Below are 25,827 nucleotides of genomic sequence, written 5' to 3'. Positions count from 1 at the left end.
CCTAATCCTCTATTACTCCCACCCCCTTTTTCCTGATATGGCAGTTTCCTCTTCTTCTTTTTTGTTCTTCTGTAAGATAATCTCTGTATAAGCACAGTTGTTATACAAAATTACAAGCTGACCAACCAAAGGATTTACAGATGTGCTATCACTTCCTTTATGGAGTCTCAATGTTTATTGCTTCTCTATCCCATGTGTGTTGGGCCACTCTTCTGAATTATGGCTATAGTGATGGTGATTAGTTTTGCAACAGCCACAAACTCTTCATACGAAAAATACTTTATTTTCAAATATTAATAATTCTGCTGCATTGAATTCTTGGGTTACATTTAATGGACTTGGAATACAAACGGCAGCACTTAATATCATGTGACCATGTAAGGCAAAGACCTTTCTGATTTCATGTTCCATTTCTTTTAAACAGAAGCTGAATATTCATGAATATACACAATTTTAGTAAGGCTATGCTCATGGAAGTAAGAGGTAACGTGGGTAGAAAGATTGACATCAGGACCTGCTGCTCCACTGGATCCTGCCACCGGTGGCAGTTGCCTCACCTTGCCTCATGGGTGGGCCTCCCTAGGGTGAGGTGTGTGTTCTGGTTAAAGCGGGGCTGCGTATGGACTATGCCTTTAAAGGGCATTTGAAGCACACACACCCTTAAATTACAGTGCCTGATGCCTCACTTTATTGGACGTGACTCCCCTCTGCCCAAGGCACTATAGTTTAAGGGTCACTAGGAACTGTAACTAAGAGATAAACTACAGTGCCCATAATTCTTTGGGAGGGAGAGGGGAGAAATCTGCTTTTAAGGTATAGTGTGTTCACAGCCTGGGACTAAAGCAAGGAGGCCTACAAGCTGCCTTGGGGATTTGCGGCTTCAAGGGAGGTTGGGCGCTGCTGTCCCCAATCTGAGCCACATGGGCTCTTCTGCCCGCCCCTCAGGATGCCCCAATGCTACACTGGTCATCTTTCTTCTCTCCTGTTCTGGTAGGTAAGGAGCAGACTGCCACTGGGACAGTTGCTTGGCATCTAGGCATCCCTGGCTCTCTCTTCCTTCCACCTGCTCTTTGCCTGGGGTTCACAGGACCCACCCACCCCCAAACTTGTCTAAACTCACAGGTCTCTGTCTTGTGCCAAAATGAGAATCCTAGGCAGGAACTTCTGGGTTCACCCAACCCTTCTCTCCCCTCTGTGCACATCCTGGTTCTTTATCAAGCTGCTCCCAGTGGAGACTTGCACTCTGTGCCCTTCCTCCAGGGTCTCTCACCCCTTCTCCTTCACACCGTCCATCTCCAAACAGGGAAGCATCATCTGAATGCTGGCATCGGATAAACTATAACTGCCCTGGGCTGGTTGGTGAGGCTGGCAGCCTCCCTGGGAGTAGCTGAGATACCGCCTCTCTTTTCCTTGGTCACCCTCCAGCTGGCTGGCTGAGATCTACAGTCCAGGCAGTGGCTGGCCCTGGGCAGTATTATTTCAGATGTATAGATGTATCAAAAATATAAGGGCAAGTCTTCTGTGCAGAACTATGTGGACTCTGCACTATATATATTCAGGCAATCCATATTCTGTACTAAGAAAACAAAATCCTGTGAGATGTGATAAATTAGAAAATTTGAGCAAATTTTATGATTTATCTTATTTTGCATAATTTCCTCTACAAGTTTTGCTGTCTTTCATAATTTATGCTGCCCTTGCTAATCATGGGAAAGGAAATGACACTGAAACCTGACGTCCCCGATTACTGAAAATCTCATTCAGGCACTGCTCATACTTCTGGGCTTTTAGCAAATTTTTGCATCTTGCTTTACAAAATGAAAACTGAATTTCTCAGGAAGCTTATTTATGTGTACCTTCCTACACTCACTTGGAACTGCAGCATAAAGTCATGCATTACCAGTTACATATCTAATAGGAATGTTCTAAAAGAGCAGATGAATAGAAGATTCACAATATTTCTTAAAGTGGGGGAAGAGATGGTGTTAAGAAAGATTATGATTTCTAATGATGGCAGAATAATCCCAAAGGGCCTGCCTTTGCTTAGTCACTGGCATGGTATGTATTTTTAATGTAAACCACTGTGAGCAACACCATATCATGTAAATTGTCATCTGAATTGTACATACAACAAGCACACATTGTGCCAACTTTTTAAAAAAACAAATCTGCAACCAGGCATCTAAATTATGCACCAAGAAAAGAGTAATCCTTTAACCAGTATAAATTATGCACAGTTGCTCTATTTGCACGATTTCGCTTTTCTGCATAATTTACCTGTATTTTTGCTATCTTGCATAATTTATTCTGGTTTTGCTACTAATGAGGTCAAGAACCTATGGAAGCCACGGAACTACTGACATCAACTACCAGGCTTCTGACATCTCGGTGGGCATTTGACCAGGCACTTCTAAGCATCTTTTTGCAGCTGTGCTGCTTGGTTTTATTTTCTGGTGAGATTCTCAAGAAGCTGAATTCTGCACTTCCACTGCAGCATGTATATAGCCCTGGATTTAGGCTGCTATGTGGCATCCCGGATTTCACTGAACAAATAGTACTCGTCCAAATAGTAGCTACTCATCTAGGACTAAGTTCAAATTTCAACTAACTGGAAAACCTTTCATGCCAACGGCAAACCTCTCTCAATATACTGTACATGGCAGAGTTCAGTTTTCATCTTCTGTGCTCCCAAATGCTACCATCATCTGACAGACCATTGTGATTTCGACACATGCACTTGGCCAAAGAACACAAATGTTATTTACAGAGTGTATCCAGGCTACAGAGAGAACCCTCATACATCTAGAAAGAGCATACAAAAATATTATAAAGTACTGCATAAAAGCAAGGGCTATGGATGTGAATGGGATTCATAAGGAACTCAACTGTTTTGATACAATAGCCAAAATCAGACTGTTTACTTCGTAATTTGCAATCTGAACTTGATTAAAAAAAACATTTAAAAGTTACCACAACTGAATTTTACTTAAACCATACAAATGTAATTTTAAAAAGGAACCCTAGACAAATATAAAGCTATATAAAACCATTATTTGAACTCCTAATTTTTGCACATTCTGCATTTTGGGCTTGCTGAGGTTCCTCAGCCCTTTAGGCACTGGTTCCATACAAAAGTCCATTTTGGTAGGCAAGATTGATTCTCACGATTCAAGCCACTCTCCTTGTAGCAAGTTTGATAACCATTTTCAAATATAAACCTGCTTATCCAAACTAATCCGATCCTCCATTTTGCTTTTCATTAGCCGCTTGAACAGTCCTTTCCCTCAGGCTCCTGGCAACGTTATTTCCTTGGCGGGAGGACATTCTGTTCGTAGTGACCAGGGTTTACAATATTGCCAGCAGGCTCATATCGGGCCACCACAAATGTGGAGCCGTCGCTGGCAGCCGCCTTGCCAACTCCCATCTTTTTGGTGTTCTTCCAAACCATGGCTGTAAAGTGTCCTTAAAGAAAAACCCCACACAGAATCTATTAGGCTCTGGGCAAGAGTCTCATGCAAGACTGGGCAAGAACAGGACTCGGTTTCAGAAAAATTGCTCAAGGAAATTCAAGCATCCTAACTCAAGGACCTTAACCTTTGTGCGCAATAAAAGTATTGCTTGCTCATAACTTTTTAAAAGAACAATTGTTTTGAGGATACATTTGAAAGTTTTAAGGAGCGCTCCAATTAGTTAACTTGTTTGTTTGACCTCAGTTTCAGGTTCCTTGGTATGAAGCTCACTGGAGACTGTGGTGTTCTTGTGATACACGCTTTTATTTATAAACATACACAGGCTGAGCATTAAATGGAAGAGCATGAACACTCCAACCAATCTTGCTCCCCATTAGGCTTCATGGAGAACCCCCAAAGTCATAGCTTTGGTTTCAGAAAAGACAGCATGTCTGTCCTCTTGAGAATTCCCAGCGACCCGTGCCAGATGAGACTAACTAGTCAGTCACTGGCTTATTGCTCTCGAGGCATCCCTAGTTAGTTGTTTCTATGGCAACACATCCGTACTTAACAGGTCAACCCAATGCAGTTAGTAAAGCTTCTAACTGGTATCTCTGTCATTTCCTGAAAAATTAAACCATGTGTCTTTGGAATCAATGCTTTTTCAAATTATGGTGTTAGAAAGAGGAAGATTTAGAAATTACTAAGCCTGAGCTTCTTCACACTTGGTTACCCAGCGCCTGTTTCTTGCTGAATTTTGAGCACCATGCCTCCACCTCCCCACCCTCTATTCAGTCGAAAGGATATGTTTATATAAAAGCTTAATGTCTGAGATATTGTGAGAAACTAGAAGTGTCCTTTAGGTTATCCGCAGGGCCAGCCAAAAACATTCTGGTGAACCACTAAATGGCACCCCTGCACCAGGGAAGAATGGGTGAGTGAAGGGGGGAAATCAATTCAGCCTCACCCAACAATTGAGGTGGGGGGGGGAGAGGAAGAGAGAGGTCCACTCTCTGAATCTCGTTGGGTGGATGGGGAGCCCACCATTTCCTTTCTAGGGGTGGGAGGAGACCAGCATTGCCTCCTATTCACTGAGAGGCTGTGGCAGAGGCAGCATGGGGGGGTGCCAAGGAGGGGCAGCTGCGGCCTCCAAGGAGGGTCCCACAGCCATCATTGCCACCACCAAAGCAGCAGCAGCAGCAGCAGCAGCAGCAGCAGCAGCGGGTGATTCATTCCTTAGAGACGGGATCTGCTGCTCCTGCGATCCTGCTGCCCGAGGCAGTCCCTTCCCTTGCCTCATAGGTGGGCCAGCCCTGGCTAACTTTCAGTAAGCAAGGCCAAGCCCATACTCACCTGTCCCAGAGGAAAACCCCGGACTCTGAAAGTTGTAACTTTTTATTTCGTTGTACCATCTGTCAGCTACTTCACTCCCTGCAAAATGAATGAAAAGATGCTGTTGAATTGCAACTGATGAGGTGCAAAAATGCTGCCACTCTGTTCTTTTTTCATCCAAGACAAGGCAGCTCTGGGCTCTCAAAAAACATTCTAACCAAGCTGGAATTAAGTTAGTAAAAACCCCAAAGTTTTGGGGGAAAAAGAGTATCACATACCATTCTGACCAACAGCAATAAGTAGCTGAATTTAAAACATAAAGAGAAAGCAATTTTCTGACCATCTAAGTATGTCTTTTGCAGTTACCAAATGTCCTGATGCAGTTTTGAAAAATGTATCAAAATATGTAAAATGTGTATTTTGAGAGAAAATAAATTTAGAAATGTTTTGGTCGGTGAGTGTAAAATCACAGAGATAACTGACAAGCACTAAGCACATTTTCAATTTTATAAAATTCAAATGTTTTAATATTTAAAGCAGTTAAATAACCTTAAACATATTGGATTCAGTAGTTAGGTTCTGCCTCTTTTCTACTGATTTACACCCTACCTTACCCTTGGGCCATAACATTTCTGGGCTGGATCTAGACACATGAAAGAAGAAGCGTTTCAGTTAAACGCATTGTAAACTTTGTATGAGAAATCAGGTTGGCAAAAACAGAACTCTACAGCGCCACCTGGTGTCACAGTATTACAATGCATATACAAAGCATATAAAGCACTTTTTCTCTGCCAATGTGGCTGAGTACCTGGATATGGAGATGCAAGCTTTTTAGAGGAAAGGTGGGATACAAATGTAATAAATAACTGAAAAAAATATAAGCTGGCTCACATCCAACTTTATCAACACAATACCACACCAGCTCTCTGCCTAGGTTCAATGAGCCTTGAACAAGAGTACCAAAGATGGCACTGGGATACCTACACAAAGCATACAACCGATTCCAACCATTGAAAATTAATAATGTTTATCTTAAACTTCTTGCTGCAATCCTATGCTCATTTAGGAGCAAGTCCCACTGAATCAAGAGGGACATTTCCCACTTGAACATGCATAAGTATGGCACTGTGCCACTATTGGACTGACAAATAAAAAAATGCTTTCAGTGATATTTTATCACATATGTGTTGCTTAGATTGCAGTCCTTACAGTTTTGGGAGGAAAATGTTTGAGCACTGCAATGTTAACAGGTCTTTCCTATGTACTTATCTTACCTGACTGATCATACGAAGCCCATGCAAGGTTTTCCCCACATTTCCCACTACTGGATTCAGGACTGTGTTTGAGGATTCTGGTGCTAGCAAGTGCTTCTGAATACCTAGAGGGGAAAAAAGGAAAGGTCTTTACATAAGCGTAAACAGACTGCAGGATGCTGAAGCAAAATGGGTGCCAGGTGGTGAAGGTTGTTCTAAATCAGGGGTCTCCAAGCTTTCCTTGCCTCGGGCCGGGGTCTCCAGCGATGATTGCGTGGCGGGCCAGAGGGCGGGGGAGCCTGCACCCATAGGCACGCGCACATGCTATTTCCGATTCTCCTCTGCACGGGAAGTGGGTCCCTGTGCTGTGCTGCACCGTGCCAGTAAGAGTGGGCGGCAGCAGTGGCCGCCAACGCGGATCAAATAAACAAGTCCCTTGGGCCTTATCTGGCTGTAGGTTGGTGAGCCCTGTTCTAAATGAAGAGTATGCACAATGTTCCGTGTAAGAGCAACATAGTGCCCCAGAGCTACTCATACGAGTGTGGAAAACTTTTCAGGAAGTTTTTTTTTCATGTTTGATGCTTTGCTGTGCTTTTATTATGCTATAAGCCACGTCAAAGTGCAAGTAGATAAATAGGTACCGCTCCGGCGGGAAGGTAAACAGTGTTTCCATGCGCTGCTCTGGTTCGCCAGAAGTGGCTTAGTCTTGCTAGCCATATGACCCGGAAGCTGTACGCCGGCTCCCTCGGCCAGTAAAGCGAGATGAGCGCCACAACCCCAGAGTCGGCCACGACTGGACCTAACAGTCAGGTGTCCCTTTACCTTTTTAAGCCACCCAGAGTGGCTGAAGCAACCTAGTCAGATGGGCTAAGATAAGTAATTTTTTATCTTTATCATCATCATTGCCATCATCAAACACAGCCTCTGCCCAAGCTCCTCCCTTTGGTCCTCCTAGACCAGGCTTCCTCAACCTCAGCCCTCCAGATGTTTTGAGACTACAATTCCCATCATCCCTGACCTCTGGTCCTGCTAGCTAGGGATCATGGGAATTGTAGGCCAAAAACATCTGGAGGGCCAAGGCTGAGGAAGCCTGTCCTAGATATTCCTTCCTTTGGCCTTTGAAATGGGGTGGAGGGCTGACAAGCCCCTATTTCCTCCTCCTGTCTCAGCAGTGGAGCCAAGACCCCCCCCCCCCAATGTTAATACTAATAATGCCAACACCAACGCTAACCCTAACCCTATGGATGTGAAGGGTGAGCCAGCTGAATTGTATTCTGCCATTGTAATGAGAAATCGGGGGGTGGGGTGAGGTAGGTTCCAGAGTTTATAGATAGAAAATGGTCCCACAGATTGATCTGAAACTGGGTTGTGCAAAAGAGGTAAATTTGAGGGTGGGCCATGCCATATTCGTAGTAGAAAGGGTAAGAAATTGTTATTCGATATGAGTCAACATTTGATGAGGGACTCTGGTATGTTGACAGTGCTGTGTGCTTCTCTTCATGCTGAGGTGATTCTCCCATAAAGATTTCTATGCTTCCGTTGTTGCTGAGTAGGTTTTGGCCCACCACACTGAAGGCAGACATGGCTGCAAAGTAAACTTCAAACGGGATCTTTCACTTAAGATCCACATACATCAGAAACAAGCAAGGAGGAAGAGAAATGAGAACGGAAAGCTCAGGAAGGCCACTTAGCTTTTCGTTCCTATAGACATTAACTCTCTAGCGGCTTCTTCCTCTCAGGACAGTATTAATTAAATACGCACCATTGCCTTTTCGAACACTCCTTCTCAACAGACATATTAATTAACCCACAAAGCTGATTTTTCTTAATAGCTTGTGACAACGCTCCCCTGATAAAGGTTTTGCAGAACATCTGCTGTGGTATCTTCTGTAGGGCAGTATAGTAGGTCTAGTTCCTCTGAATCTCTTTTTTAAAAATTGTGTTTTGCATCAGTGTTTACCTTGCATCCCTTTTCTGGCTGTCACACTGAACAACATTCTGACCGTTGTGTGCCTGATTCCATGTAGTTCTCCCCATACTTTCGTGAACAGCCTTTCGCAATGAATCGGACCTTATGCCATTAATTTTACCCTATTGCACTATACTTTATTTTCAACTCCCACTTACATCCTATTGGGGTTTCTGTCTGAAAGCTGGGGAGTGAGTATCTAGATTTGCTTGTCATGCATGGATTTTGTAGGACAAGTGACCAGAAGGATTGTCTTTGTTTTCCCCGTCCGATCTTAACATCTGCATGGGATTGCCTTTGATCCTCTTCTGATACTGCTTTTTGCAAAGTCATTTGCTGTATTCAACCAATGAGTCTTGCTAGCTTAACTAAACTTTTCCCCTCCCTCCAATTCTCCTAAAGCAGCTCAGGGGATTGAGAGACTCCCCAGAAAAGAGTTTAGGAGAGGAAAGGAGAGGTTGTTCGGCCCAGAAAGCACAAATACTTGTTCTGATATAATGATCACCTTAGTATGATGCCAAATCCCACCCATCTTACTGACGGTCACTTTGTGTGTGAATTTAGGATTGTGGGCCCAGACACAGTGAGGCCGTGGGCAGCTGGGGACTAATCAAGGAAGATGAAATAATAACAAGACAATTGCTTTGGGATAAAAGAAGGGTTAATCTCAGGTTAAGGATCACTCCGGGATGTACCTCAAAATGGGGGGACCTCTAAGATCACCATTTTGGGGGGTATCCTGGCCCATCAGCCCCCAACTGGGTGTCAGGATGGAAGCACCTCCCCCAGACACCTTTAAGGGAGCACCCCAATCCCTTAAGTCCCAGTTGCCTCCCCATCTGCATTGACTAGGAATTCAACCCAATGCCTTATCTGCCACCTTAGTTGGCCCCACCCTCAGTCAGCTCCCCCCCAACCTACTTACATCTGCAACACTCTCAAAGGTCTTTGTAAACATCCAGCAGCCACACCTCGGTGCCCATGGGGAACAGATGTGCCCCATCAGGTCTGGACAGGCCTCTGTTATGAACTACAATGCCAGGGTGCTGAATCACCCAGCCCCCACCCCCAATCTGCCCTATCACTGCTGCCGCACCAACAGTTCAGACCAAAATATAGATATTAAGGGGGTGTTTCAAGAGCAAACTCTCCAGACTGGTAGGCTGGTGAGGTTGATGATGCCTTTCCTGTTTCTCAGATTATTCTTGCCTAGCTAATGACAAGGGCGTCTGGCAGGGCCTTCACCACAATCAGCGATGCAAGCCAGGGCATAAGGCTGTCTCCCATCTCATCCTCCTCCGGCCCCTTTTCCAGACTGGTCTGTCTTAGAAACCTGCACCTGAACCCTTAAGGAAGACTGGGACAGGAACATATCACCCAGCACAAGACCCGTGGTAACCAGTGAAGCGAGAAGCTGGCTGTGCATTCACTGACCCACAGCACCCCAAAGAAAGCAAGGGAATGGGCTGCCTGGAAAAGCCTGGTCTCGTACTTTGACCAGCCCATGGAGCCCAACACAGTCTATATGTCCCTTAGGACAGCATATGCAATTGGTTTTTTAGTGTCCTGGGGTGGAGGGGGGGTAGCTTCTGCACCAGCCTTCCAGCAGCTTCCATACATGGAAGTAGTCTCAGAGGTTCTGGAAGCTGCAGGAGTTTGCTGAATGATGTGAACACAGCTACATGCAAAGCCGTGGTATTTTGCAGCTAATCCCTGTTCCTTAAGGGATATGAGGTATTTCAGAACATCATCCGCCTGAGGGGGAGGAGAGTGTGAGGCAGCCCTGCTGTGAGACCTAAAGGCTTCCAAAGATTACCAAACCCTGTAATACGCTTGGAATGTTGATAGTGCAACAGAATGCAATGCTCCCTGCTTCACAGTGTGTCTCCAAGCGCCCACAGGTCCCCATGAAGGAGTTCTGGCAGTGGCCAAGCCATGGGTGCCAGCACCATGAAGTGATCCTCCTCAAACCAGCCAGTTAATATCTTTTCCTCAACAGGAACAGGATAGCAACTGTTTAGTTTTTAGAGACAGGGGGAGCATCAGAATGCCTGAAAGATTATATAAATTTAATACATCCAGAAAACTAGCACATGAAGGATAAAGCGAGGCAAGGCCCCTTCTCTCAGACATGCTAGGAGCTACTGTGTCTATTCTGGGTGGTCTTTTTGTACAGAGAGGCATCCCATCCTATGAGACCTACCAACTGTGTGAAGTGGTCCAAGAAATGGTGGTGTGAATCGCTGGCAATACCGAAGAACATTAGAGCTAAGCTACATCCACCATGAGTTTGACCAAACTGTGGGAAGCAGTGGAAGACAGGAGTGCCTGGTGTGCTCTGGTCCATGGGGTCATGAAGAGTCGGACACTACTAAGCAACAACAACATGCACCATGTAATTTTGCTTGTGTTCCTTAGCTCTAATATTCTTTGGTAGTGCCAGCCATTGGCATTAACAACATTTAGGTTGTCTTCTTCCTTTCAACCAATGCGTATAGAAATTACTAGAGATTTTGCTGTGTGCCGCCTTGCTCTTCCAAAATATGGCACCGCTGGAGAAGACAATTATGCTGATCCTGGCAGTGGGGGGAAAATGTCTTTTTTTGTTGTTCAGGGAAATAAATCTATGAGGATTTGAGTATCAACAAAACAAGAATCTAATCAAAAGTACTGCAATACCAATAAACTCTTCAATTAACAAAATAAAGAAGTACTCACTGCTGTGCTTCCCTGTTTAACTTCTTGCAGAGTTTTAGGGAGGGAACTCCATGCTTCTTCCTGTAGTCATTGTGGGCTCTTAAGACCTCTTCCGCAAATTGCTTGGAAGCTAAAACAGTATAAAGCATTAGAAATTCAAAACAATTCCAGTCTCTGCTTCAGGCCCTAAGCAAGGGTCAAAATCTTACATTGCTCTCACATTTCAAAGCCTACAAAATAAGAAGAAAATCAGTTTAACCAACTCATCAGGTGGCTTGTATTAAAACAGCTGGACCTGAGATCCCTTAGTTGCACAAGCACTGTCGAGAGGGGATGCGTTATGATATATAGGGCATTGCAGAGACAGACAAGAAGAAAGGAACTATAATATGCATGTAATCGTGGCATTCAAAGCTTTTGACCTGGTATCAGAGTTTCTGTCTTATAACCATAACCTCCTTAGCTCATCTTCAACAACCAATGCAAAAAAGTAGCAAAGCCAATTTGTTAGCATAAAATATTATTTTTTTCATATCTAAGATTTAGATAATTTATTACGGTCAAAGTCCAGCTAGCATAACACAATAAAAACAGCGTTTATAAAGATAAAATATACAATCAGAGCAGATTGCAGCAATAGCTCATGAGCTAAAATTGAGATATATACATACACCCGTACAACTGAGATTTGGGCTACCATAAAAATTGACCCTGAGGCACCCCAAAGGGCGTCTTCAGCATTTCCCTGGTAAGCTATTTTATTCTAGAGGATGATCTGCGCCTACAGATCTAAAATTAACAATATACAGTAAGAACTTAGGGTGCACATCTATCTTTCTTCATACTCATCTTTTACTTTTGTATGCCACATTTCCAGCAAGCAAACTGAGCACAAAACAGCCCACGATAGCAAAGAATTAATACATAAAAGCATCACCTTCCTGTCCCAGTGCTTCTTCCTTTGATACATTGGCTATTCTCAGCAGTTTTGCATGAAACCTCAGCTAATCTCCAAGAAGCAGGAAAGTTTGGAACCATTCCATTTAGTAGTGCAATGACTTTCTCTGGAATGTGCATCACTCATTCATGTTGGGAAGATGCCAAGTGATGTCTCTGCCAAACTATTTGGACTCTCATCTTTTTCAATAAAGTTTGTGGTGATTTTTCCTACTTTCAGTGCAACTGCAGAAACCAGCCTGGTGGGTGTAGACTTGCAAAGCACTATTAATGCACCTAGCAATAGGAGTCTTCAGTAAGAAAGTTGGTGATGTTCTGCCTGCCTGTCCCTACAGCATGTGGCCCCTTCCCCCATTTGTTTCCACAGCAACTATTGCCCCCACTCTTTTTAATTTTCAATTTGTTTTGTACTAAAGTGCATGTGTACTAATAAAATTATCATTTTAAAAATGAAGAAGCAAATGCTGCAATTGCTAGAATCATAGGAGCCAACTCCGAGGGGCCATAGGGGCTTCGCCCCCCCCCCCATAAATATTTGAGAGGCCTGGGTCCCCACAAAGTTGATGGGCACTCTCATTCAAACAGTGTGTGCGCACTGCACCATGTGATTGATTAGGCAGGGTGGGCCTTATCTGGGCCCCCACAGTATTTTATTCAAGTTGGCACCCCTGGCTATGACTGTAAAAAGCAAATCAGTAAATGAAGTACCAACTTAAATAACGCCAGTGTCCGGAAGAAGCATGAATCACTTCACACCATGTGATCGGAGGCTGCATTCCTAAGTGTGCGTTCTAGGGGGTAAATCAGAAGGTTAATTCTGACTTAAACATACCTAGGATTGCAGCCTTAGAGCAAGAGCGTAGGTCAGTAATGCACAAACCACTTTTGTTTCTGCTGTGGGAACAAGAACTGAGGGGTTCCCTATAGGGAATATAGTACTATATTACACGCTATGTAGAACCACAGTTTTAATGCCTCTTCTAGCAGATAACAGTGCTAAAGAATCCTTGTGTAGAAATGACCCATATTTATGTTTAAAAAGAAAGAACAGTGCACAAGCTTGGGTCAAATTAGCACAGGCACTTCCAATATTTAACAGAAGAGGACGGATAGCATAATTTCCATCCCATTACCAATGTGTTCACTGTGCAACACCCTACACATTCAAGTACCAAATATGCAAAGGTGCAAATGAGGCCATTCGTCCCATTATTGTTGGATCCAAATGGGAGCAGGTCCTTCAAGATCTCCAAAGCTTTGCCTTTTAGCTGGTGATGCCAGACCTGGGATCTTCCACATGTAAATTACTATTGAGCTATGACTCTCCCAATCTTGACTCTTGAGGTAACTATTAATTTGGTAATCTTAAAATGCCCTGCAATACAGAATGCCGGATTTAGATACCACATTTAGTATTAAGATTTAGGACATATATTTTGCATAATGTGATGTACATTGTGCGCCTCACATTAAACTTTCCATATCTGATAATTAATATGCAGATCTGCCAAACAACTACATTTTATTAACTCAGCGAAGATGTACAGGAACATAAAATTCTACGTTTACAGGGTTATAAAAATATGCAATTCTAATATTGCGCGCTCTCTCTCTCTCTCTCTCTCTCTCACACACACACACACACACAAAGACACAAAGCCTCTTAGCATACGGTAACAACTGAAATAAAGCCGAAATCATCCGGTCAGCAGTCAAGGAATGTTATTTCTTAAAGATGCAACTGTGCTAGTGCTGAGAAACAAGAACAATAAATGACTAATTCGCTTCCCATTTCTGTCCTCTGGAGCCTGAAAGATACAGAGCCTGCTTTGTCAGTTTGGTAATCTCAGCACGATGGGCTCATGGAAAAGAAGGGAGCAGCTGGACTTTCCAACAAACTTGGAAGCAGAAGCTGCTTTAAAAAAACAAGCTTTATAGAACAAGTTTAAGTGAATTTGAGTTATATTCCCTGATCTAATGCATGATCTGTCAGTATAGACATAACTCCTAAGCATGTGATCCTAACACACATTTAAATGGAGATAATGTACTCCTGAAGAACTTTCAAATAATTGCAAGCCCAAAGTATTCCCCTAATGTTTATAAAGTGTTCTGAGCACTTTGCAATGCTGTATAAATACAAGATGCATACTGTCTTGAAATCCTTTGGGAAGAAGGAAGAGATATAAAGTTAATACATAAATGCTCACACATCTACCCCAATTAATTCTGGAAAGAAGTCTACTCTATTTACAAGCATAGCTCACGTGTCTTTTAGCAGTGCTTGGGCAAGTTCTCTCAGAACAGGGAGGGAGTTTCAGCTGTTTGGGGACAGGCAAGAGATACTAACAGGAATGTCCCAGTTCTGAATTGCTTAGACACAGAGGTTGATCAGGAAGGTTTATTCCAGGTGTGAGTTTGGGATTTAGAATCATAGAATCAGAGTTGGAAGGTACCCTGAGGGTCATCAAGTCCAACCCCATGAAATGCAGGCATCTCAACTAAAGCATCCATGGCAGATGTCCCTCCAACCTCTGCTTAAAAACCTCCAAGGAAGGAGAGACCGCAACCTTCTGAGGAAGTCCATTCTACTGTCAAACAGCTCTTACTGTCAGAAAGTTCTTCCTGATGTTCAGTTGGAATCTCCCTTCTTGTAGCTTGAAGCCATTGGTTTGGGTCCTACCCTCCACAGCAGGAGAAAACATGTTTGCTCCATTTTCCATTCCTTCAGATACTTGAAGACAGCTCTCATGTCTCCTCTCAGTCTCCTCTTTGGAAGCCAATGTGGGTGTCTTGCGGGGGGGTGTGTGTGTGTGTGCTGCACTACTGGGGATTTCAGGATATGTAGAATGCTTGGAGGCAGACGCAGGCATGCCTGGCACATCCTGATTCTTATAATCCATTATCTGCTGATAAACTGCTGGGGTCGAAAAGCCCAAGGCATTTGTTGTGTGATTCAGGCTTTGAGAGCTGCCTGGTTCATGCAGTCGCATTGACTGCCTGCTTTGGTTTAGATCCTGCATATTTCAGGTGGGGCCCTGGACTTTAGCAGTGCTAGTTTGATGGTTATGAGATGGCACTGCTGGTTAGTGGCTAGAAGACCACTGGTACAGTTGGGTATAGTTAAGGCTGCCTCTCTCTAGGGGTGCCAAATTGAATAAAATATTGGGGGGGGGGGCGAGACAGGTAAGCCCCGCTCACATCACCAATCACAAGATGCAGCACCCAATTACTATTTGAATGGCAATGCCCATCAACTTGGGGGACCCGGCTCTCTCAAATATATTACTGTGGGGGTGAAGGTACCTCCACTCCTAGAAGACTGCTGATCCGCTCTTGTTAAATTCATAAATGTGGCCCTAGTTCACCAACTTCTGTGTTTCCTATCATCTCCTGGTTGCAATTTAATCCATCCATTTTCAAGCCCACTCTTAGCAGGCAGGAGAACATACAACTTCTGGAAAACAGTACAGCTTCCCTTCCTTTTAACTGTGATTCATATATACAGAAATCTATTACACAGCCTGCAATGAGTCATTATCTTGGGGTTTTTTCCACTCAAGTCTTCAAAAAATGCTAATGACTAAGGTTCCTGAAAGCCACTTGTTTATATATCTGCAAAGCTAACAAATCTGTAAAAATGATGTATAGAGTGGTGGGAAGACCTTCAGAAGTCATGGAGATAGGGATTTTCCAACCCTGAAAGTGGGGAGGGTGTTGGGCTCCACAAGCTAATATTTTACTAGAAGCCAAACATTGCTTCAGTCACTAGCATGGACTAGAACTACTCCAGAGCAGATTTAATATTGCATAAAGGTAAATGTTATGTACTGAAGTTCTCACCCCGGGCCAGCAGGGGGATACTGTAGATAGTTATGCAAATAAGGGATCAAAAGTGACGTTCAGTGATTGGATAGTTTTAGAAAATTGTTACAGTTACATTGTACGGGAGCTCTATATAAGCAGACTGACTGAACCCTTCAGTTCAGTTCTGGCCTGTGAATAAACAAGAGCTGTTTGAAGAATCGCTGTGTCGTCTGATATGTTGACCCACAACTTAACAGTAAAGGTAAAGGGACCCCTGACCATTAGGTCCAGTCGTGACTGACTCTGGGGTTGTGGTGCTCATCTCGCTTTATTGGCCGAGGGAGCCGGCATACAGCTTCCGGGTCATGTGGCCAGCATGACTAAGCCGCTTCTGGCAAAACCAGAGCAGCGCACGGAAACGCCGTTTACCTTCCCGCCAGAGCGGTACCTATTTATCTACTTGCACTTGTACTTTTGAACTGCTAGGTGGGAAGAAGCAGGGACCGAGGAACAGGAGCTCACCCCGTCGCAGGAATTTGAAGCACCGACCTTCCGATAAGCAAGCCCAAGAGGCTCTGTGGTTTACACTGTTAACAAGCGGCGGCGGGGGGGGGGGGGGTTCTCCTGCAACAAGACCACAGCACCACCCACGTCCCTTTAATATTGCATACCCTCCAACATTTTGTAAGAAAAATTCGGGGCACCCCCCAGCCTCCCCCATCTACATCACTTGCCCCCTCCCTGCCGCTGACCCCTTCCTCGCCCGCCTGATCGCCCCCTCCTTGCCTCCCCTCTCTCACTATTGCTGTCTTTAGCCTTCTGCTCAGCAGCCTCAAGCTGCCTCAGGGAGGTTGCCCTGGGTCCTGTGATGCTGGGAGACGCTGCGAGGCCTAGAGTGGCATCCGAGAAAATTGGGGCATCCCAGATTGGGATCAGAAGCCGGGGCAGCCTCTGTAAATGCAGAATGTCCCGATTAAATCGGGACACTTGAGGGGTCTGATATTCCCCTAATGGAGGTGAGAAGATTGAGAGCATGATGCGGCAGTCACACAACCCACCCACCCCTTCATTGTTTACTTTAACTATGGGATAGGATTGCTAAATGCACCAGCACAAGTCATGATCTGCACCAGCCAGAATTCAACCCACCATTTGAAACAAATGAGTTTGCATGTTCTGGTTAACAAGGAAACTGAATAGCATGCTTAGCACCAATGCAAGAACAGCTAAAAATCCCACAGATTAAATAAAATGTTTCATGTCTTGGATATACAGTATGGTGGACTCAGATTTTTGTTTTTGCAAAGAAGATTCATTATAACAAATTATTTTGGTCAGTAGGATATAACAGCATGTCCTTTTCTATTAGACACACAGTGTCTCAATGCTTAGTTAGACATATCCCAGGATTTCAAGACTTGTCTCAAAGGATATCATAGCTCATTTAACACAAAGAACCTGTACATTAGTACATTCTCTTAGTACAGTCTCTTTGTAAACTGTTTTGGGGGTTTGAGCTGCATATACAATTTATAAAATAAATACACGACAGAATTAGACTCCTAAATATAAGTGGTCACTTTGAGTGTGGAAAGTGTTCTTGCAGTGCAGAACTGTAATAGCGAAAAACAATGTACCAGTCCCATAAAGGTTTTTACAGAAATAATGTAATACTGTATACATAAGTAATAATGTGTCCTTCTTCACGAATGAGTGGAGTCCTGAGATTACAGATTAGTGAGCACAGAAGATTGCAACAAAACCATTTGTGGCTCCATTAACATTTCACTTCCTGGAAGGTAAGAATACACCTGAGGATTTAAGGTTCATTGCTGTTGAACATATTCACATATACAGGGGGAAATCCCCACCTCCTACTTTAAGCTATTAAATGTTCACCTTGCAAACAGTCATTCCTCATTGGCGGATTGAAAAAAAAATTGATTTGCCAGCATATTTATAAGGATGTTTTCAATATTGTAGCAGCCTGTTTACCATTCTAAACAGGAAATGCTTTCAGGAAATGCTGTCTTGTTGCTCAAGGGCTGTTGTAGCTCAGTGGTCTTAGGACACCGATATTTGTGTTTCTTATGGTTTTCTTCTATTGTATGCATGGTATATTGCTCAAATGATAACCTGACAGATGCATACTTAGATATTCTACATTCTAGTCCCTGAAATCTGGGTGGCCTAAATTGCATATGCAGATTGTTTCCTAATTATACAAATCAGGTGGTGGGTTAAAAAAGGCTGAAGCAACTCTCTCTCCTCCTGACCTCCCACTGCAAACCACCCCTTTCCAAGTTGCTTTTATAGCAGGAGTGGAGAACAACATGGATTTTCCAGATGTTTCTGGACTCCACCAGCCATCAGGCCAAGCCAGCCTGGGCAACGGAAAGGGAGCTGGAGTTGATGAGAGTCCAGCAATATCTGGTTCCCAGAGAGGTTTCCTCCTCTGTTGTAGAGGAATGAGAGAGAGGGCTGGGTTTTCTTAGATATTTCTGCATGTAATGACTGTCTGAACCCTCAAAGGGTACATAACAGATATTAAGAGAATTTCGCATATTGTAAGAGTCTAAAATTCTTTCCTGGGGGAGATGGGAGGGCAGGGAATACAGGATGTTCCTCTGCTGTTATTATGCCTTATTGATTTTAGCTTTCTAAAATTATATAAAATCCAGTAAAATGATTAAATCTCTTCCTGATAATAAACTCCATTGAACAAAACAGGACTTACTTGTGTGGAGAAATGTGCTGTTTGTCTAACAAGGTACTGTAACCCCCAATCATCAAAAGCCTATTTGATCCTGTGTCTTACTAATGACCCATTACCACCAGGCTGCCATCTCGAAGGGGGATTAGTCCAGAGTGCATTAGTTTTTAATACAGTGGTACTTCAGGTTACAGATACTTCAGGTTACAGACTCTGCTAACCCAGAAATAGTACCTCGGGTTAAGAACTTTGCTTCAGGATGAGAACAAAAATCGTGCTCCGGCGGCGTGGTGGCAGCAGGAGGCCCCATTAGCTAAAGTGGTGCTTCAGGTTAAGAACAATTTCAGGTTAAGAACAGAACCTCCGGAAAAAATTCAGTGCTTAACCCGAGGTACCACTGTATACCACAGGAAGCACCAGTCTGCCTTAATTAGCTCTTAACACAAGCTAATTTCAGAGGATTTAGAAACTGTCTAATACAAATGCACCCATGGGCCTGTCATCCAATTTTAACACACAAGCTCTGCTCTACATCATATTTCAGGCAGGCTTCCAGATCCTTCCCTCCAATGCTTAAGAACCAATTTCATGTTTGCCCATTTCAAATATTTAATACTTAAATCAATTTTTTAGTTCAAACTACTGTCAAAGGTGGCTTGCAAGTTTTATTAAACCTCTTCTAAATCAAGAGAAAAGTAACAGAAAATTATAACAGAAGCATCACACCATAACACAGACCAGAGGTGTCAATCAGCTGTGTTTTACTCAGAGTAGACCTGTTGAAAAAATTGGACATAATGTAGGTCCATAATGATCATTTGTTTCAATACTACCCCTAATTTCCAAATTTAAACTATTGAGGGGCTTGTGCCTGGCTCAGAAAAACAACAGACTCTCTGCACCTGATGAGCATCACCCAGGGAAAAAGCTTTCTATAACAGAGAGCACCCTTTTCTGATTAAATGTTTTGATTGCACCTTTAAAAAAAACAAATCCACTTTTTTCTGCTTTTTCTCATTGCAAAACTGTTCCATGGAACAGCGACAATAAGATTGTGACATCAAAGCCACCCATGTTTTCAACACTCTGCACATCAACTTCACAAAGAACATTGACACTTGGTTTTTAGGTACATTTGTGTGCACCCTGAAATTATCAGGCTTGGAGAAACTCATAGCATTAAACACAGAAATCTGTTGGCTGGATGCTGCAGTTAAAAGCAGGCTGCATGACGTCTCAAGACACACTTCTAGCCTTGCCTACATCTGGGTAAAACCAGATGGACTTCTCCGATAGTGCAGTTTAAATACACCCACACCCCGGCCTTGTACACAATCAGAAGTTACAACATGCAGCTAGTGATTACCACCCCTGTTGCTATTTATGGCAGACCGAGAGAGAATGAAAACACACACACCCTTTCTCCACGTCTTCCACCCACAAGTAAAAACAATGGGAGAAAGAGGTATTGTCAGGAGGACCCAGAGGAGCACCAGTCTTGGTGATTTGGTCGCCTGAATGATGGCATTCAGGGATTCAGTCTGTTTGACTCCCAACTTCGTGGAGAATGGCTAAGGGCCCCTCCTTGCATCGGCTGAGAAAGTCAAGCTGTGTTCCTTCAGCCACTGTCCTGGGCTCCAGTCCCAAGTGTTACTGCTAACAGGTAGATAGATGTCGCCTCTGGCACAGAAGACCAAGGAAAGCTATCTGCTTAAAACAGACATGCGGAAGCCTCCTGAGACAGCTCCACTCGAGCTCCAATTGTTTGTGACTGCTGACCCTTGCTGGCTGGGACTGATGGTAGTGGTGAGTCCAACATCTGGAGGGCCACAGGTTGCATACTCCTGGTGTGTGTGTGTGTGTGTGTGTGTGTGCGCACACACACACACACACACACACAGTGTATATCCTTCTCCATTCTGGACTTTCCCACCACGTGCAGCTCTAAGGCTGCTGTGTTGTGAACATAGCTGCCTCCTAAAGGGGCCTAGTTCTTTGGTACTGCCAGACATAACAGTTGCAGAGTTTTGCATTTAAAAGCTGTAAGGCTAGCAGACATGTAAAAGATACAGCTTTTGCCATCACAGCATCTGTTGGCCGAAGAAAAGCAGCAGCTGTTACATTCCTGCTTGTTTTACAGCTTTTGAAGTTGTCAGGAATGAGAAGGGGGCCCCATGGGACTTGCATCACCACCTCCTCCCTCCGCCTCGCACAGACCCCCCTCCTGCTTCTGATGCCGAATGATGCTGCTGCTCCAGAAAACAACGCTCCTCGCTCCAGAGCAGCTTCTAGAACAGCAGTCTAATTCCAGAGCCTCCTTTCTTGCGGAAACTTGAGTGTATCGGTTCCAAACGTGAACCCTAGAACACAGAAGCGCCACAGCTGGTTGGGATGCCAAAATCCTATTGCATAAGCAGCGGGAAAGGAAAGTTGCTCCCTCTCACCTTAGGCAGTGCAGCTGTGCAGGCTACGGGCCAACATATATTGGGAGCTATTTTGAATTCTTGCCAAATAGGTTTGCGCTGCTCGCGGCTTGCTTCCTGCCCCTTCTTAATCACATCCTCCGAGGAAACGCAAAGCACGGCTTGAAAGCTAACGGACTCTCCCCGTGGCCATTCCTGCAAGCGACAGCTGCCTAACAGTTTCTAGCAAGCATATTAGACCGAAATTCATGTCACGGCAAACCCAGTGCATAAAAGTCGCGCATCCTAGGCAGCGAGTTCCGGGTTTCTTCTGCACAAAGAAAACCCTTCCGGGCTACTGGATGAAGCTCGGCTAAAGAGCCATTAAGATCTATGCACATCGAAGCAAGGGGTAAGGTTGTTTTTTTGGGGGGGGGGGGGTCCTGCGTTCATAGGCAAGGAAAGCTGCGAGCTTCGTACAGTCTCGTTCACCCACCTGACTTGCCCATGGTCCCGTCCTGGATGCTGAGCTGCAGAAGCTGCTTCTCTCCAGGCTCCGGCTGCTTTCGGTTTTTCTGCCCGCCGCCTGCAGCTTCCTGGCGCTGCTCTGAGCCGCTGCGTGAAGCAAGAGGCTGCGAACAATCAGAGAGCAATTGCCCATTCACAGGGCTCAAGCTGCCGGGTGATGCCTTATAAGGAATAAGGCCATTTGTTCCTTTCTCAAGGAGATGCTTCTCTGTGGTCAGGGAGGGATTATTTATCTTCTAAAATACTCAGCAACGCAGGAAAACACTACTGGATATGATTTTGCATACCAGTTTAGTCAAGTAACAGAAAAGTTAGGCTACACTAATTTTGGGTGGGTGGGGAGTGTGAAAAGTAATTGAAAACATGCTACATGCTTTGAAAAGCAGCTGTTGAAGATTGTAGCAAGATGCACAGATTGTGGGGCCGCTATGTAATTTTAGACTTAAACCTTTTATGCCCCCCCCCCAACTTTGGGTAGTGGTGTGTGGTGCTTCAGTTGCAAAGCACACAATAGTTGTTTATCTTCTCCCCATCCATGCTTTACAGCAGTTTCCAGATTCCCAATACGCTAGAGCAAAAGCAGACAAAAGGCAGTGTGACAACGCAGATTTAAAGAAGAAAATATTCTGAGCATGTGCACTTTTGCATTTTAAATTCACTTAAATCATTGCAACCATCGTGACTACGGGAATGAAACTGACACTAAATAAAATAACTGCCCTGATGCTAAATGCATTTACTTGGAAATAAGCACTGTTTTATTGTAGAAAAGGGGAACACGTTTTAAAAGTGAAAGTGATAGAATAAGCATCCAGCCACCAACATTCAGTCTTGGTTAACCCTGGCACACCCATGTACCAGCCTGGATTCTGACACAAGGCCTGAAGCACCTGCAGTATGTCTGGAAACAAGTTCTGAGGGACAGTTAGAAGAACTTCCACCAGGAGAAGATTAAGGAAAGACATGATAGCAGCCTTCAAGTACCTGAAGACAGACATGCAGAAGATGGAGCAGACCTGCTTCTAGGTGGTTATCAATTGTAGAGTCACTACTCCTCACGCATGCATGGTTTTTGCAGTGGACAAATTGCATTATTAGTGCCTAAAGTGCCTGCCCACCCACAGCCCCATTACTTTTCTGGAGAAAATCCACTATTAAAAAAAATATGTTTTTCCTAGTTTAAGAGCTGAGAAAGAGATAGTTTTGGAGGCTAGGCTATACTTAAAAAATGTCAACTGCCAAGACAGAGGCTGAGCTATCCCAATCATTTTGACAAGTGGAGGGGGCTGTCCACCTTTCAATCAGCTGGCGCCAATCACGTCAATCAATTTCAAAGGAAAGAATTGGGAGCACACTCTTACTTACCGTACTTTCAGGTGAGGAAGTGCCATAACTTGAATCCCATGATGAAGTATTTCCTGAAGAGGAGAGAAAGAAATGAAAATGCCCCAAACCAACCTCAAAACTGTGGGAGTTTTTGCAGCAAACCTAACAATGCATATCAGTGCTAGTTTAATGCATGAAGTCCATAGAGCTGAATTTGCTAGAAAAGGCTCAACTAAGTCATGCCTCGTGGGCCAAATTGGAGCTTGTGTCAGGCCTGAGGGCCAGAGATTCCCCAAGATCCCTGCTCTCAAGGCAGGACCTACACCAGTAGACGTGGTGAAAACATGGCTCTCTATCCTTTGCACCTGATAGGTGGAGACAGACAGCCCTTGGAAGCTTCATCCTGTTGTCGTTGTTTAGTCGTTTAGTCGTGTCTGACTCTTCGTGACCCAATGGACCAGAGCACACCAGGCACTTCTGTCTTCCACTGCCTCCCGCAGTTTAGTCAGACTCATGCTGGTAGCTTCAAGAACACTGTCCAACCATCTCCTCCTCTGTCGTCCCCTTCTCCTTGTGCCCTCCATCTTTCCCAACATCAGGGTCTTTTCCAGGGAATCTTCTCTTCTCATGAGGTGGCCAAAGTATTGGAGCCTCAGCTTCAGGATCTGTCCTTCCAGTGAGCACTCAGGGCTGATTTCCTTCAGAATGGATAGGTTTGATCTTCTTGCAGTCCATGGGACTCTCAAGAGTCTCCTCCAGCGCCATAGTTCAAAAGCATCAATTCTTCGGCGATCAGCCTTCTTTATGGTCCAGCTCTCACTTCCATACATCACTACTGGGAAAAACATAGCTTTAACTATATGGACCTTTGTTGGCAAGGTGATGTCCCTGTTTTTTAAGGGCCATCCTGTTACCCTAACCAATACCTGCCTGTAATGCAGTTTGGAGGGCATGAAGAAAGGAAGACCTGTGGTCTCACTCCCACAGTGCCCAACTGCCGGTTCCCAACTGTCGCTGTGCCCTGCCTGGAATGTTCTGGCCCACACAGGTGACTCCAAGGACCGTGAACATCCTGCATGTCTGAGTCTCTCATCTCAGTGCTACGCTTGCTACACCTTGCCTGAGCTGCTTGTTTGGGTGGAGGGTTGCCTCCCATGTGTGAAAAGGAGGGAACGAAGGCCATGGTGGCAAGAAGAGGCCCTCTACAGCGTCGGCTTCGCCTGCTGAAGCTTGCTTTCGTGCTTCTGTTGTTGTTGCTCCCCCTCCTTTTCTCAGGGGCTGCCTGTAAGTGACAGAAGACCGGAGGAAGAGTGAGAGGGTTGAACCTCTTGCCATCCGCTGGGGATCCTCGCCTCGCTTCATGGGTAGACCAGCCCTGAATAAAGATCTACATCAGGATCTTCTTCCCCTGTGGATCCTGCTGTCTGAGCAGGTTGCCTCACTGCAACTAGGATTTGCAACCATGGTTTGAAGCTGGATCCAAATACTGGTGAAGAGCTAACCATGCTTATGGTTGGTGCAGGAAGGATTGTGAAAACTGCATTAAATAAGGAAGAGCTTGGGTGGGGAGCAAAAGTGATTCAATAGCCTTAAAGAGAATGGCAACGGTGTTATGCTGGTCGATTGGGAATAGGCATTTTTGGTTGTTGCAAACTGCACACTTGCAAAACTCCATGTAGCCAGATAAGCATAAAATTAAATAGATGCAATTCACTAATTAATTTAATATAAATTGTTGAATATTCTCTAGGTTTTATTTTGATGGCCTTTTTTGTTTTTCAAACTTCTTTCTTTCTTTCTTTCTTTCTTTCTTTTTTGTCGATGTTGCTCTAGCTGGAAATCCATGTTTTGTGAATAAAATGTGTCTGTTAAGAAGAAGGACGATGCACTTGAAGAGGGAAATCAGAGATACACCAGCAGAGTCAGAGACTGAGTATGATAACACTTCATCTGTCCCAGAAGACCTGCCAGCTTCAGATAACCAGATAACTGGAGCAGAAGAAAGAACTGGTAACTGAAATCACTGCTTACACCTGTTGATTTCAGACAGTGGATTAAGCACTTTCCCCCTTCTGAAGTTTTGTTCTATTGCATGTCTCTAGTTACTTCCCACTCAAGAGCGGCAACTGTAAAGATCACTGTTTAAAAACCCCAAGTTAGGAACTTTTTGGGTGTTCTAGAGTAGCTGTTTGTATCAGTGTATGTGGAACCAAGTAAAAGGATTAGGACAGGAGTCAGGGAGTGAAACTTAGTGGCACAGTTACCAGGAAGTGACTCAGTACAAACAGATAGAGCAGGAAGGAGATAGAGAGTTTGGAGTTGGATACAAAAGCTTGTTTTAGTAAAGTTCTTTGTTTTAAGGTACTTCTGCTTGATCATTTGATTATATCTTATAGGTCATTGCTAAGTTTGAACTGCATCTTACACTGTTTTTATTTTGGTTTTTGGCATTGCATTGCCTTTCACTTCCTTATGCACTACGTTTAGATTTTTGGATGTTAAGTGGTTTACAATTATTGTTAATAAATCATCTGCAGTCTAACAATAAGCACATCAGGATCTAAGGTAACTGAAATGACTTCACTTACCGTATTTTTCGCTCTATAAGACGCACCAGACCACAAGATGCACTTAGTTTTTGGAGGAGGAAAACAAGAAAAAAAATATTCTGAATCTCAGAAGCCAGAACAGCAAGAGGGATCGCTGCGCAGTGAAAACAGCAATCCCTCTTGCTGTTCTGGCTTCTGGGATAGCTGCGCAGCCTGCATTCGCTCCATAAGACGCACACACATTTCCCCTTACTTTTTAGGAGGGAAAAAGTGAATCTTATAGAGCAAAAGATATGGTAATTTTCTGTGTAGGACTGCACTGCCAGTATTTTGCAGGAGGAATTCAATGACATAGTAGAACCTCAGATTTGCCCAGTTAAAGAGCATTAAATCCCTCTGTTGCTCCTGTACAATAAATCCACTTCTTAAAAAATGGACCGTTTGCAATCTGGCAAGAGATGGGAAAAATGCATTGGAAGGTGAGGGGTTAACAGGAAGACGTGTGAACATCTCACAGACAAATCAGGATGAATGCAAGACCAATGCTTGTTCTACCCAATAAATTGGAACAAATGCTTAGTAAAGACTGGACAAGGCAGGATGAATGCTGAATAAGCAGGTCATCTAGATGGCTCTGATGTATCCATGCTAATTGTGACTTACTTACTGGCTTTCAAACTGCAGGCCCAGTTGTTGTCACATCATATGATTGTTGTGGTTTTAACACAACAGTTTAAAAAGCCTATTTGTAAAAGGCTCGAGGGCTATAATTTGAGAAGGTCAGCAAAAAGACCATTAACGTGTAAAACTACATATTGATGCAAAAAAGTGGCAAACCAGACCTT

General features: G+C 44.0%; 2 protein-coding genes across 13 annotated transcripts in view; one reads left to right on the top strand and one right to left on the bottom strand.

Moving 5' to 3' along the window:
• Positions 1-263: 263 nt before the first annotated feature.
• Positions 264-25,827, bottom strand: part of GLIPR2 (GLI pathogenesis related 2) — a 26,969-nt gene continuing 1,405 nt past the window's right edge. Inside the window, exons 1-7 of one of the 4 annotated variants that reach the window (XM_080977085.1) lie at positions 22,799-22,964; positions 22,473-22,525; positions 21,076-21,211; positions 10,722-10,830; positions 6,056-6,159; positions 4,803-4,880; positions 264-3,462 (exon numbers count right to left, since the gene is read on the bottom strand). In XM_080977085.1, coding sequence (XP_080833211.1) covers positions 3,302-3,462; positions 4,803-4,880; positions 6,056-6,159; positions 10,722-10,830; positions 21,076-21,211; positions 22,473-22,525; positions 22,799-22,835 — 678 coding nt within the window. In that variant the 5' untranslated portion in view covers positions 22,836-22,964 and the 3' untranslated portion in view covers positions 264-3,301. Of the gene's footprint in view, positions 3,463-4,802; positions 4,881-6,055; positions 6,160-6,279; positions 6,705-10,721; positions 10,831-21,075; positions 21,212-22,472; positions 22,526-22,798; positions 22,965-25,827 lie in introns of those variants that run through there. The other 3 variants (XM_080977084.1, XM_080977086.1, XM_080977087.1) reach the window with 3 other exon arrangements.
• The window catches only part of LOC308460419 (zona pellucida-binding protein 2-like), a 27,585-nt gene continuing 19,581 nt past the window's right edge, over positions 17,824-25,827 (top strand). For 5 of the 9 annotated variants that reach the window (XR_013978562.1, XR_013978563.1, XM_080976806.1 and 2 more), the window contains exons 1-2: positions 23,392-23,717; positions 24,267-24,443. Coding sequence is in view for 7 of the 9 variants with exons in the window: in XM_080976806.1 (XP_080832932.1) it covers positions 23,588-23,717; positions 24,267-24,443 (307 nt within the window). In the remaining 2 variants the exon portion in view is untranslated. Of the gene's footprint in view, positions 19,841-20,621; positions 20,992-23,391; positions 23,946-24,266; positions 24,444-25,827 lie in introns of those variants that run through there. The other 4 variants (XM_080976804.1, XM_080976801.1, XM_080976803.1 and 1 more) reach the window with 4 other exon arrangements.

Source organism: Podarcis pityusensis, assembly GCF_964106645.2.
Source record: "Podarcis pityusensis genome assembly, chromosome: 13".
NCBI classification, from domain to species: Eukaryota; Metazoa; Chordata; class Lepidosauria; order Squamata; family Lacertidae; genus Podarcis; species Podarcis pityusensis.
The sequence above is the reverse complement of the archived record's forward strand: the minus strand, read 5'-3'. Positions and strand labels throughout refer to the sequence as shown.